This window comes from Solea solea, chromosome 1 (assembly GCF_958295425.1).
Source record: "Solea solea chromosome 1, fSolSol10.1, whole genome shotgun sequence".
Taxonomy (NCBI): Eukaryota; Metazoa; Chordata; class Actinopteri; order Pleuronectiformes; family Soleidae; genus Solea; species Solea solea.
This window is the reverse complement of record NC_081134.1, coordinates 42,176,498-42,188,949: the sequence shown is the minus strand read 5'-3', so window position 1 is coordinate 42,188,949 and position 12,452 is coordinate 42,176,498. Positions and strand designations below refer to the sequence as shown.

At 38.1% G+C, this 12,452-nt stretch overlaps 1 protein-coding gene across 3 annotated transcripts in view; it reads right to left on the bottom strand.

Annotated features, from left to right (window-relative positions):
• Positions 1-12,452, bottom strand: part of LOC131461508 (guanine nucleotide exchange factor VAV3) — an 88,869-nt gene that overhangs the window by 32,689 nt on the left and 43,728 nt on the right. For all 3 annotated transcript variants that reach the window (XM_058632815.1, XM_058632823.1, XM_058632831.1), the window contains exons 5-14: positions 11,717-11,825; positions 11,441-11,539; positions 9,830-9,898; positions 8,776-8,879; positions 7,740-7,839; positions 7,132-7,227; positions 3,263-3,331; positions 1,663-1,749; positions 1,480-1,565; positions 849-981 (exon numbers count right to left, since the gene is read on the bottom strand). In XM_058632815.1, the coding sequence (XP_058488798.1) occupies positions 849-981; positions 1,480-1,565; positions 1,663-1,749; positions 3,263-3,331; positions 7,132-7,227; positions 7,740-7,839; positions 8,776-8,879; positions 9,830-9,898; positions 11,441-11,539; positions 11,717-11,825 (952 nt within the window). The remainder of the gene's footprint in view (positions 1-848; positions 982-1,479; positions 1,566-1,662; positions 1,750-3,262; positions 3,332-7,131; positions 7,228-7,739; positions 7,840-8,775; positions 8,880-9,829; positions 9,899-11,440; positions 11,540-11,716; positions 11,826-12,452) is intronic.

The window sequence follows — 12,452 nt, the reverse complement described above, 5'->3', positions numbered from 1 at the left end:
GGGAAAAATAAAAGCTGCCATCTTTGTTTCTTTTTGACTCCAGCTTGGATTAATTGACGCATTTTTTTTTCTGTACGCCTGAGGAACGTCTTTAATGTCTTTATCTCTGCTTTTGAAAATGAAAAAAGAGCGAGCTCACAGAGATGTGCTGCTGCCAAAAACAGAGAGCGACATGACTGAAGGATGCGCCGCCAACATCTTCTGTTGATGTGAAAGCCACATCTAAACTGGACTAATGAGCAAAATGGATCCAACAATAGTTATTCCCAAAGTATGGGCTGCAGCTCCCTGGTGGGCTGAGAAGGTACTGCAGGTCAGCAAATATTACAGGATACAAAGGATTTTCACAAATTATTTAGGATAGTATTCAGGATTGTTTTTCTTTTTTTTATTGCTTATTGTTACATTCATTTGGAAAGTCATTTAAAAAAATGTGTGCACAAAAGATAAATCTTGAGTAAACTAGGTGTTAAATAAACATAAAGTCTAATAATAACATTTACTTGTCTTTGTCATGGTTTCCTATTTAAAAATTTTTTTGTAGATATTCAGAGGACTAACTCGAAGTTTAAATGTTAATTTATGACAGTGAGTGAAATAAATAATATCTAATTTAAGTTGTTGTTGGGCTGCAACCTTCTCACCTTTGGGAACAGCTGCTCTACAGTATGTAATCTCTCATCCTGACACAGTACTGGCCTGTAAAGTTGTGGTGTTGTTGTTTTTTTAACATTACTTTCCCAGACATGCGAGTCAATACCCACACCTTTTTCCCTTTTCCTGGAATTTAGCGTGAAGCTATTAAACAAAAAAAAACAGTATTTGCATCTGTGTGTGTTTGTGCAGACCTTTCGGTTCTCCTTGTCCGACGTGGGGTTGTCGGTGACCTTGAAGAGATGCAGGTCGATCACCTCTTTCATCTCGTAGTTGTCTCCGCGCCGCTTACAAACGATCACTGCGGCGTCGAAGAGGAAGATGTGCCTGTGGTTCAAACAACACAACGTCGATGAGAGCAAACGAGAGAGAGGAAAAAAGAACACGTTCTCACTGAACGCACATTACAAGAGGTGAATCCTCTTAACCTTAAAACCTACAACATGCATTATTCTTGACAGTATAAATCTCATTTATTATACATGAGTCGGCCAGTGTTTGTTGAAACACTGTGGTCATAATTAAAGACTCTGAGACTCCAAATATTCTGAGTCTTAACCAAAAGACCACAAGCATTTTCTGCCTAATGGGGACATTTACGTGCAACTTTTTGCAGGTGCACTTTAATTTATTGTTAAGGGTACAAAAAGAGAAAAAAAACACTGGAAAACTAGTTTAAAGAAAAGCATGTGCCAAAAAAATTTGCTATGTGACATGCATGTGATGGATTATGGTGTAATTCAGCCTCAGTTTAGCTGGAAGTTAAAACAGCAAAAACACCTCGAGTCAGTCAGTCAACCAGCACATGTCACCGTGACAACCCACCTGTCCTGTTTGGCTCGTTTGTCCACCGAGGCCACCCGTACCTCCCCGTCTCCTTTGGGTCTCCCGTAGTTACTGAGAGGCTGATTCTGCAGAGAGAGAGAGAGAAAAAAGGAGAAAAGAGGATGAATAAAAGTCAAACAAATTCTCAGGTTAATATGAGCTAAAAGAATCAGCGTGTCTTACCAAGTTTTCAATGGATTTCTGATACTGATCTATTTCCCGCAGGGTCTCGTTGTCTCGCTTCACTTCGTTGACGTACTGAGCCAAATCCTGCAAAAACAAATCACAAACACATGTTTTTCCTCTTGATTTATTTTCATTTTGCATGAACACACATTTACCCGCACAAACTCTAAATATTATTCATGTGATTCTTGCATATAATATTTATTGCGTATGTTCTTTTTAAGTGCTATCCACATGCAGATTTCTTCCCTGAGCCGTGACAGAGGAAAGAGTCCTCCAAGTTTCCATTTGAGTTGTGCTTTTCTTTTTTTCTCTCGCTCCTTCAAAAATAAACTTTCTGCTGAATCAGGCTCGCAAACCCAGCTTTGTTATGACATGATGGAGCCATGCAAATAAAACTGGATTGTTCTTCAGGTGACTTATAAGTGCCGTATTCAGTGAAAGATTAATTCATCTGTACAGTCGTAATCTCGCCCAGAGAGACTGAGAGAAACACAAATGTTACAGTAATGGCTCGGTGGTAAATAATTAACTGCACATAAATTTCAAACTAAAAACTATGGTGCTCTGTAAAAACAAGCCAAAGGTCATAATGTTTTTGTTACAGATTTTTGACATGTGTGCAAACTGATTTGTTCAGTTGACCAGAAGTAATCAAACAATGAAAAGCCCCTGGAAAAGAATCGTCGCGGTCAGAAACGGTTCCAAAACTAAACGTACAACACATTAACAAATCATACAGTAAGCGGCACAGTCATGAGACATATTTACATAATAAAAAAAAGAACATCCACAGTAACTCTAACTTCCCCACCCACGCATACGTCTTCTCAACTAACCCACAACACCCACTTCGACTAACTAGTGGTTTACCACAGGAGCTGAAATGACGAGGACGAGAAAAACTGACTGAATTAAAACTGAATTACCATTAACCCTTAGCGTTCGCATGGCACAGATCAGTGCAGTAGGTGCAGCCTTGGTAAATTGCCGTGGGAATAATACACAACTCCTTATATGGACATCCTGGGGGTCTGTGTTTATAGGTCACTTCTTCAGGCTTTACAAAGTACATTTTAGTTGTCTTCCTATGTGTTGTTGAGTCAAAGTCAGTAGTGATCATTGTGCAAAAGTCACAAAATAGACTGCTTTTCTTTCATTTTTTTCACTTTCATAAAACATTTTCACAAATTCAATCTGATTTAAAGAAATCTGAGCACTTTTTGCTCAGGTGTGTTTTACAGTAGGTGAAAATGAAAAAAAAAATCTATTTTATCAGATAAAAAAAGGACATAAGACACTCCATATTGCACATTCCTATAACCTCTGTATAACCGTTTAAGACAGACAAAAGAAATAGGCATATTCTTTATTTATGGATTGAACATGATGGTTGCTATGGGGTTAAATATTGTTTTAGGTACGATGTATAATTAAAAATGGATTCAGTGAGAGGAATGTTCTATAACATGACACCGTGAGAACAGAAAAAAAGTTTGTCCTTTGACAGGAGCACACACACACCTCTCCCCTGTGCTGGGAAGATGTCACTGTAAATTATGCAGAAATTACGATGCTGGGTTTATGTGATATGTACCTTCATGGCGTCCAGTGCTTTCCGCAGGTTGCTCTTGTCCGTGGAATCATGAGTGTGTTTCACCAGCTCCTGTTGGACAGAAACAAGTCAAACAAAAACATGTAAATGCACATGTTTGCCATAGTGACGTGCATTTTATTCTGCACAGTAAAACTACTCCATCACCACCTGGATGAAAAAGATAGGACTAATGTTTTTGAAATTGATTTTGAGTGACGGTTGTTTAGGTTCAACGTAAGTAAAGATGGTGTGAGCTTTTTTTTATTACAGTAAACAAGACAAGGAGCTTTAACTTGAGTCAGAAAGCTTTGAATCAGAACAGAAACATGAAGCACGTTGTCTGTGGAGATTTGAATGTTCAACATGTTTTGAACCTTACGTGGCACGGATCTGTGCCGCAGGTGCAACCTTGGTAAATTGTCGTGGGAATAATACACAACTTTTCATATGGACAACGTGTGTGTGTGTGTGTGTGTGTGTGTGTGTGTTTATAGGTCACATCTTTACAAAATGTGGTTTTTTTTGATGAGTTAATGTCATGATTCATTTTATATTTGCATATTTTGGAAGCAATAATTGTATTTTTATTTTTGTGACCATTTACACATTTCACAAATGCAATCCAATCTTTTGCTCAGGTGTGTTTTCAGTGGGTGAAAATAAAAAAAGAAACAATCATCTGACGGCCATAGGTTGTGCTGAAAAAAGGGCTATAAGACACTCTATATTGCACATCTTGCATATCTTACAGCCTCTGTGCAGTACACACATATATATATATATGTTTTAAAATAGTGATGGAAAAAGAGCAGCTTACATGTAAATGCTCTGCGTTCTAAGGATTAAAAAGCATCTGCTGTTGCAAATGAGTCAAATATAAATGCTATTTCAAGAAGACACGGATCAAAGAAGCACAAAACCTTTAGTTTTTGTTGTTTTTACTTGAAAGTCAAAGTAAAAAAAAACACTAAATGGGGTTTTCAAAGGGAGGCGGTGGTCACAGTATGTAAGGATGAGTCACAAACCAACAACAATAATAACAACAACAACAACACACATAAATGCATAAACTCTGTTGCCCTGCACATTCCACACACGTGGGAGTGGAAAGCTTTGGCTCGAAGATACGGGATGAAAACAAAGGTGACTGCGAAACAAATTGTCTGTGTGTGTGTGTTTGTGTGTGTGCGTGCATATGTGCGGGTGTGTCTTTTCTGGCATAAAATGGCAGACTCTCATTGCTGAAGAACTGAGGAGGTTTATGGCTAAGACTTGAATTGTGGTTAACCCTTAGTGCCGCAGGTCCACCCATGGTAAGTTGCTGTGGGAATAACGCATAACTCCTTATATGGACATTCTGGGGGGGGGTGTTTATAGCTCACACATTCAGGCTTTAAAAATGTGTGTTTTTTCCGTCTTCTTATGTGTTGTTGACTCAAAGTTATGATTCATTTTATATCACATTTTTAGTAGCGATTATTGTGCGGAATTCACTAAATAGAGTCTTTTTATTTTATTGTTGTGACGTATTTCCAAATTTCACAAATTTAATCCAATTTTCAACATTAACAAGTACTAATAAAAGGATATAAGATACTCTATGTTGTACATTAGAACATAGTAATGGAAAAAAACAGCCAAAATGCTCTGTGGGTTAAGGTTAAAGTTAGGGATATTGCTTTGGAGTCCTTAAACGTATAGCTGCACAAACGCATGTGTGTGTGTGTGTGTGTGTGTGTGTGTGTGTGTGTGTGTGTGTGTGTCTGTATCTGAAATTGGAAATTGCTCACTGATGCCTGGCTGCAGTGTAAACAAGACATCTACACCTCAGCCGTGGAGGATGAGGAAGGATGCCATGCATGTCCTTTATAAAGATCGACACACACACATTCAGCTGCTGAGGGAGATATATGTGTCTGCTTGGCCCTGTTCAAATCCCTGGTGTCAGTCAAGCTCAACCTGGGCATTATTATCACTAGCAAGGCGACAGACTCCTATTTTTCAAGACTCTCCCCGACTGCCACACACATCCACACAGATACGGAGGAGGGGAGTGGTCACGCCGATCGCTTGGACCATACATGATGGACTCATGGAGGGAAAACATGTGGAAGGAAGAAAGAGAGAGAGAGAGAGGAAGATTGATGACAATAGAAAGACAAAAAGAAAGAAACGGCACAAGAGAGAAAGTCGGGCAGCGAGAGGATGTGACAAGACATTAGTTGTACACATTGTCTCTGTCACCATGTGGGAAAGTAACCCAGCAGATGCTTTATTCAGTGCAGCTCACTATTACACAGCTGCTCCGCGGGGATCTCGGCCCATGTTGACACAACAGAGTCGCTTTTTGTTTTGCTTTGGTGCAGAAAAAGATTAGAAATCACAATGAAAATAGAAATGAGAAACTGAGTGTAAGAATGACAACATGCATGAATTCTACGTAAAGGAAAATTGTTCTATTACACCTTTATTTTTAAAAAAATAAAATAAAAATGCAACACAGGCTCAGCTGCAAGTCAAGCAGCTGAACACAACAAATATGCACTTTCATTGCACCGAAATCCTCCTTCAAATTACATTTTCAAGTTGTGGAATTTTGAATTTGGGTTGTCCTTATTTTTGTATTTATATGTAAGTCTGTGTTTTTCATCTTAGCTTCAAAAGAAACTCAAATATAAAGGTCGTTTTTAATTTGGGTGTCTTTAAATCCTGTACTTTTTTTTTTTGGAAATAACCTTCCAGCGAACGGTTCACAAAGTAAAACATCTGAACGGATGGAATTTAAATGCTGAGCAGCAAACACATTCTACAAAGACAGTGTTTGTTTTTGCCTTTTTTGTCGAATGCATCGTTGTGTCATTAAATATTTGGTGTGCTTTATTTAAATCAGACATACTTTTCGCTCAAACGTTGCTGCTACAACTGCATACGTTCAAATGAGAATTGAAATAAACAAAAACATGACACGAGGTCATTTCAGAGCAGCTCTGTGTTTTTTTCTTTATCTCTTTTTCTTCCTCCTCTATCTTCCTGTTTGTCTTGATCAGATATCACTTATGACAGGGGCCAAGTTCAGAGCCACAGTCATACAAAGAGGCACAGACTCTCAGAGCAGAGCATGAAATGAAACATGGACAACAGCCCCCCTAGTGGAGGTTTGGGGTAGTGACAGCAGAGAGTGATCGTCAGTGATGGAGCCTTGAGCTTAGTGTATTTGTGATGACAGATTAATAAAAAACAGCACATTACACAACTGGATAATAGTTGGTGACACAAGTTATACTACAGAGTAAAATAAATACTCCTCTGAAGTAGTAGAGTATGTATATACTAACAGAATGTGCCTACTGTTATTCATGTATTAACATGTGAACAGTTAGTATTTTCTACAGGGTAGCATTAGTACCTATAGCATACATTATATTTGATCTGTTTATTGACTTAATTGACTTTCATATGTTAAGCCACAGCTGTGACACGAATAACAAGTAAAATAACATGGAAATACTTATTTAAAGTACATATGTTTAAACACATAAACATTGTTTGAGAAAATGTGCAACCAAAGGCTGTTTATGTGTCTCATGAGTCTCTTAAGTGTCTACTTTCCCTGAGTGACTTAGTGTGACTCATGTTTTTCTGTTGTTTTAGCACAATTTAAATTTAAACAATCTTATTTTTTGACCAATGTACAGCTGTTCAGTGATAACAACTCAAAATATCCCCCTTGACTAGTGCTCATCTTGTTTTGTTTTGTCAGGATTCTCTATTTTTAAGGTTTCACACCTTGTTGCCCTTTTTTTCCCCCCCTGTAATGTGGATGTAAAAATATAAGAGATTCATGGAAAAACAAGAGCAGTGTACAGTACCTGCAGGAGGAGGTGGTACTTCAAAACTCGCTGCATAGGAACCACCAGCAGATCTCTGAGCGTGAACTTGCCGTAGTTGGCTCTCTTTGAACACTCCTGGACGGACACATAAAGCAAGAAAAGCTGAGTGAAATATAGTTAAGTTTCTCCTGAAAATATGAGTCTGAAGGAGCAAATTATGGTTCAGCCATGAACAACAGGCTGTCAACATCTGCAGTGCCTAGGGCCACCACATGAGGGTGTCCTCTAACCATTCATCCATTCATTCATTCATCTTCTAGCTTTATTCTCCACATGAGGGTCAATCCCAGCTGACGTAGGGGCAAAGGATCCAAAGTTTTTAGTTAACCTGATTCCCAATTTTACATGTTTTTGGACTGTAGGCGGAAGTCAGAGAACATGCCCACACTCCACACAGAAAAGCTCTCAGGTGATACAGGATCCAAACCAGTGACCTTCTCGCTGTGAGGCAACAATACTCAGCACTAAACCACAGCGTGTACCCTGTCCTCTAACCATTCGGACACATTGAGAACTGACCCCTACATAACTGTGACTCCACATCCGAATTGATTTTGTTTTCATCCCAAACTGTGATGAGAGTTTACCTCGAGCTTCATGCGAACGTCCTCTCTGTCTTTACTGATGTTGTCCAGCGCGGCGATGGCCGTCTCCACATGGCTGCAGTATTTCCCGTAGATCAACAAACTGGAGCAGACATTAGAGTAAAGACACTGACGTGGAAGACACAATAACCGTAACTCTGACCACACACTAAGTCAAAATGTCATTTACATAAATTGACAAGTGAAAAAGCAGCATAAAGGTCTTTGTTAGATTAATAATAATCTGCGTTTTTTTGGCCACAGCGTGCTGCGTCAGAGCATCAAGATGAAACTTAATCATAAGAGATAACATCAGCTTAGTGATGGTGGCTACAATACATCATAAAACAGGGATTTAAACTGAATATAAAGACAAATAAAGTATAAAGTCAAACAAAGTGAGAGCGGGCTCGCTGATGAAAGTATGTTTGATTGAGGGATTTGAAAGTTTTCTAAGTCAGTTCTCAGTCAGGTTTCTGGACCAGAGGCTTCCAGACTACGTTCTGACTCGTGTGCAATTAAAGGTCATTAATGGAACTGGGGTAAAGGCCATGAAAAGAAAATCGGGTTTGTAGTTCACCTTTTAAGCATTTGACTTATCGCAGACGACACGTTTGCGCAAGCACACTTTGCATTATCATAATCACACGACGTTTTTTGCTATCAGAAAAATATTACAATGGTTTCTGAAAGCTGAGAAGTTGCACGTCAAAGCCAACACGTGGTTATTACGGTAATTTTTCTCAACAAAACAAGTTTTGTTTTTGTTCATTTTAAATTGTTAACAAACCATTTTGACATGCAGTAAGTTAAATAACTGCCAGATATTGAAAGTTATTGGGCAAAATGGGCAAAAGCACTTTTCCTGGCCCTTTCATGGTTAAAATAAGCAAAAACTGACATTTTGAGGCTTAGGTGTTAAAGGGTTAAAGATGCTGATGCAGCAGTAATGTGTTTGGTTTTGGTTCAGGCAGCTGACTCAATAAGTATCTTCAAGGGTTTGTGTGTTAAGTGGCAGTGACTGACGTATGTGCTGTACCTCTCTTTAAAAGTGATGAAGATCTGGTAAAGGTTCTGGGCACTTCTGTGGTGAACGGAGTCTTGGATCTCCAGCAGCAAACACTTGTGAACTTTCACCAGATCCTGAAACACAAGTGCAAACAAGTGTTATAATGTTGAGCCGCACCCGTCTGTTACTCTGAATCCCAATTCAAATGAACAGAAGACACTTAAAGTGGTTTTTACGACGTTATTGCATGAGCTCTGAGACAAAGCAGTGTGAACAGGAGGAAATATCAGAGCAATATAAACATGTTTCAGTGGTTATATAATGAGGAAAATAATTGACCGACCTTGACCTTGTCAATTTTGCTGTTAGAAAGTAAGATAAACATTTGTGTTACCCTTTTCTTTTTTTTCCCCCTATACTGTTTTTAGAAAAAGGTTTGATGATGACATTGATTTGCCATGGAAATATAGTATGTGTGCAAGAGAGATACAGTACATCATAATTTTCTTATAGATTATTTTAAAAAAACATAGTTGGGACTGAGTCAATTTTGTATTAATTTTTATAAGCAGATTATGTATGTGCAAAATAAACATGTTTCGGTGGACATATAATATCGGACAGATACAAAAATGTAAAATCCAATACAATCAACAAATCCTACAGTATATACATACATATATATATATATATATATATATATATATACAGTCTGTGCTTCACTGTGCAGAAAAAAGGGAAAAAATGTTGCTACACAATAGGAGAATTATGTCTTTGAAATGACTGTATCAGAATAATATCGGTATTGACTTTTCGATATCAGTATTGGACACAAAAAAGTGTTGTCGGGACAGCCCTCATAAATATTGTGTTCAAACCAATTTCTGAAGACATTTAGCTGATTAATAATTAAAACAACATGTTCAGGTAGTTAATTTGCCTGATGTAGGATCAGTTATGTCAAATCTAATAACACAAAAAATGGTTTTATACTGGTTTTATACATGTTTATATCAGTGACTTCATATTTCCACATATTCAGTTCACACTCGGATGGTGATGACACTGTAACAGAGTAACTTACCGGGATGTTCACAAACACCCTCTCCATCTCCACCGTGGATAGAAACATGGTGAGGGGCGACATAAAGTGCTACACAAGGAAGAGAGAGAGAGAGAGAGAGAATGGAAGGGAGTGAGTCTCGTCCCTCTGGAGTGAGAGTGGCAAAGTCATTTTGCGAGAAGTTATTATATTGTAGTTGTAAAGAGTTGCAGTCAGCAAAAACAAGGAGGACCGTCTGGGTCACGACAATAATCTCATTTTCAGAGTTTGCAATTTAATGATTTCCTCTCTGAAAACTGCCGCTGCATAGTCACTTCCACATCTCAGAGGAGTGGGCGAGCACAAACTACACTCCGCCATCCACTTCATATAAAAAGTCATCTAGTGAGACGCTCCACTGGGAAATCAGGCCAGCTCTTTTTCCAGACGTGACCGTGCACAAGGGGGAGAAGGAAAGTAGCTGCGGCTGGGGGGCAGGGGGATAAGTGGAGAGGGGGATTTCCTCACAATCTTGGGCTTTTTTTGTGCAGTTTGCTGAGAGATCGTTCATTACCCAGCACTAATGTTGACAGTTAAAAAAAATTCCCTCCCAGAGAGGAGATTTGTTCCACTGCTCATTATTTCTGCCATTTTTAATACAAACTTATTGAATACATGGACAGTTTTAGACTTTCATCACTATTATGATAACAAAATGTGATTGAATGTGGCCTTTTACCCACTACAAATGGAGCATGAATATAATTTTAATTGTATTTATGGGTGTATATATGATTGGCTAATGATATGTATAGCTATTTGTTATTGTTCAATTGAAAAGTAACATCACTGATTATCATTTTATTTACATAACAAATAAGGATCCTCACAACATGCAGAGGTTCTGTTATTCTTGATTGTTGATCATTTACTTTTATTTCATTCCCCATTTCTGCACTTATGTATTATGAACTGCTGTTGATTGTTCCTGCAGATGTAATTCTGTGTGTTGTTGCAGGATAACAACTCACTGATTTAACACCGAGTGTATCGAAGACGACGCGCACTTTGCATTATCGTAATCACTCCACGGTTTGTGTTATCGGAGAAATTCCAATGGTTTGTGAAATCTGATGTTACACGACATGGTTTTGCACACTGAGACAAAGACTCAAACAAATGTTATTTTAAATATGTGATATACTGTTGAAATTTCATATTTAACACACAAATGTCGTGTTCATGTACAACTACAACGTTTTTTTCTCAATAAAACTTTTTGTTTTTCTTTATTTTAACTTGTTAATACACTATTTTAACATGCAGTGCATTGTTATTCTGGAAAATGGGCAAAAAATGGCCCTTGTATGGTTAAAATAAGCAAAAAAATAAAAGTCCAGATGGACATTTTAAGGCTTAGGTGTTAAAGGGTTATTTAAACCAGGTTGCAGAAGTAGCCACTTCATAAAAGTGTTATTGCTCACACATCAACAGCAGTTTTTCACTGGAAATGGCACTTTTTCACGTGTTATTACGAATCACAAATCTTAATTTGTTGTTTAATCCACACATGGATTTAATAATTTACTTGCAGCAGTAAAAAAGTAAATATAAGTGAATATGACCCACCATGGCCCACAGGTCAGACTGTACCTTTTCTATTGACTCCAGGGTCTCAGTGTATTTCTCCTCTGTCTGTCTGATCTCTGTTAAACAGCAGCTCCTAATGTCAGTCTCCGCCTTGTGGAACGCCTACACACACACACACACACACACAAACACATTAAGTTTTCAGCCAGACGTCGTTTGAGATTCACAGCTATGACTCAGTGTTTGAGGTCAAACCAAGAATTTATAATGTGCGTAAAAATACACAATGATTCAGTGAATGAATGAGTTAGTGAGTGAGGGAGAGAGAGAACGACTGACCGGAGGAGGGAGGGCTTCCGTCTTCATCAGGTCCTCATAGATCTCTCCTCCATCTTCATCATCGTACACACAGTCATACAGATCCTCCTCATCCTCCACCCCGTTCTCACTGCAGCAGCACACATGACACAACATTACTATATGTCAGGATTTATGTAATCAATTAATTGGTTTGAGTGTTATATTCAATAATAAAAACGTCATCATCATTTCCAGGTTTGATAAACACTGATTAGTGTTTTTAACACTTCTGTGTCTCAGGTGCACCCACGGTAAATTGCGGTGGGAATAATACACAACTCCATGTATGGACATCCTGGGGTGTGTGTCTATTATAGGTCAATGTTGAGTGTTGAGTGTTTTTTAGTGATAGAAACGAGCAATAATTGTGCAAAAGTCACAAAATAGACCGTTCTTCCGGAGCCAGGAGACATAATTCCAAATTTCACAAAGATTTTAAACATTTTGAGTACTTTTTGCTCAGGTGTGTTAAAATAAATGTTGAAAATTATTTTTTTCTCTTTCATCACATTGTCTATATTGTGCTGAAAAAAAGGATATAAGACACTCTATATTGCACATTCTTATAGCCTCTGTATATACTGTACATTTTAACATAGTAATGGGAAAAAAGTGGTCGTGTTCTAAGGGTTAAACTGATATTTGCTGACATTTCCCAGAAAAAAATAAGTAGATTAATCGAGAAAATAATCATTACTTGCAGCCTTAGCTACAG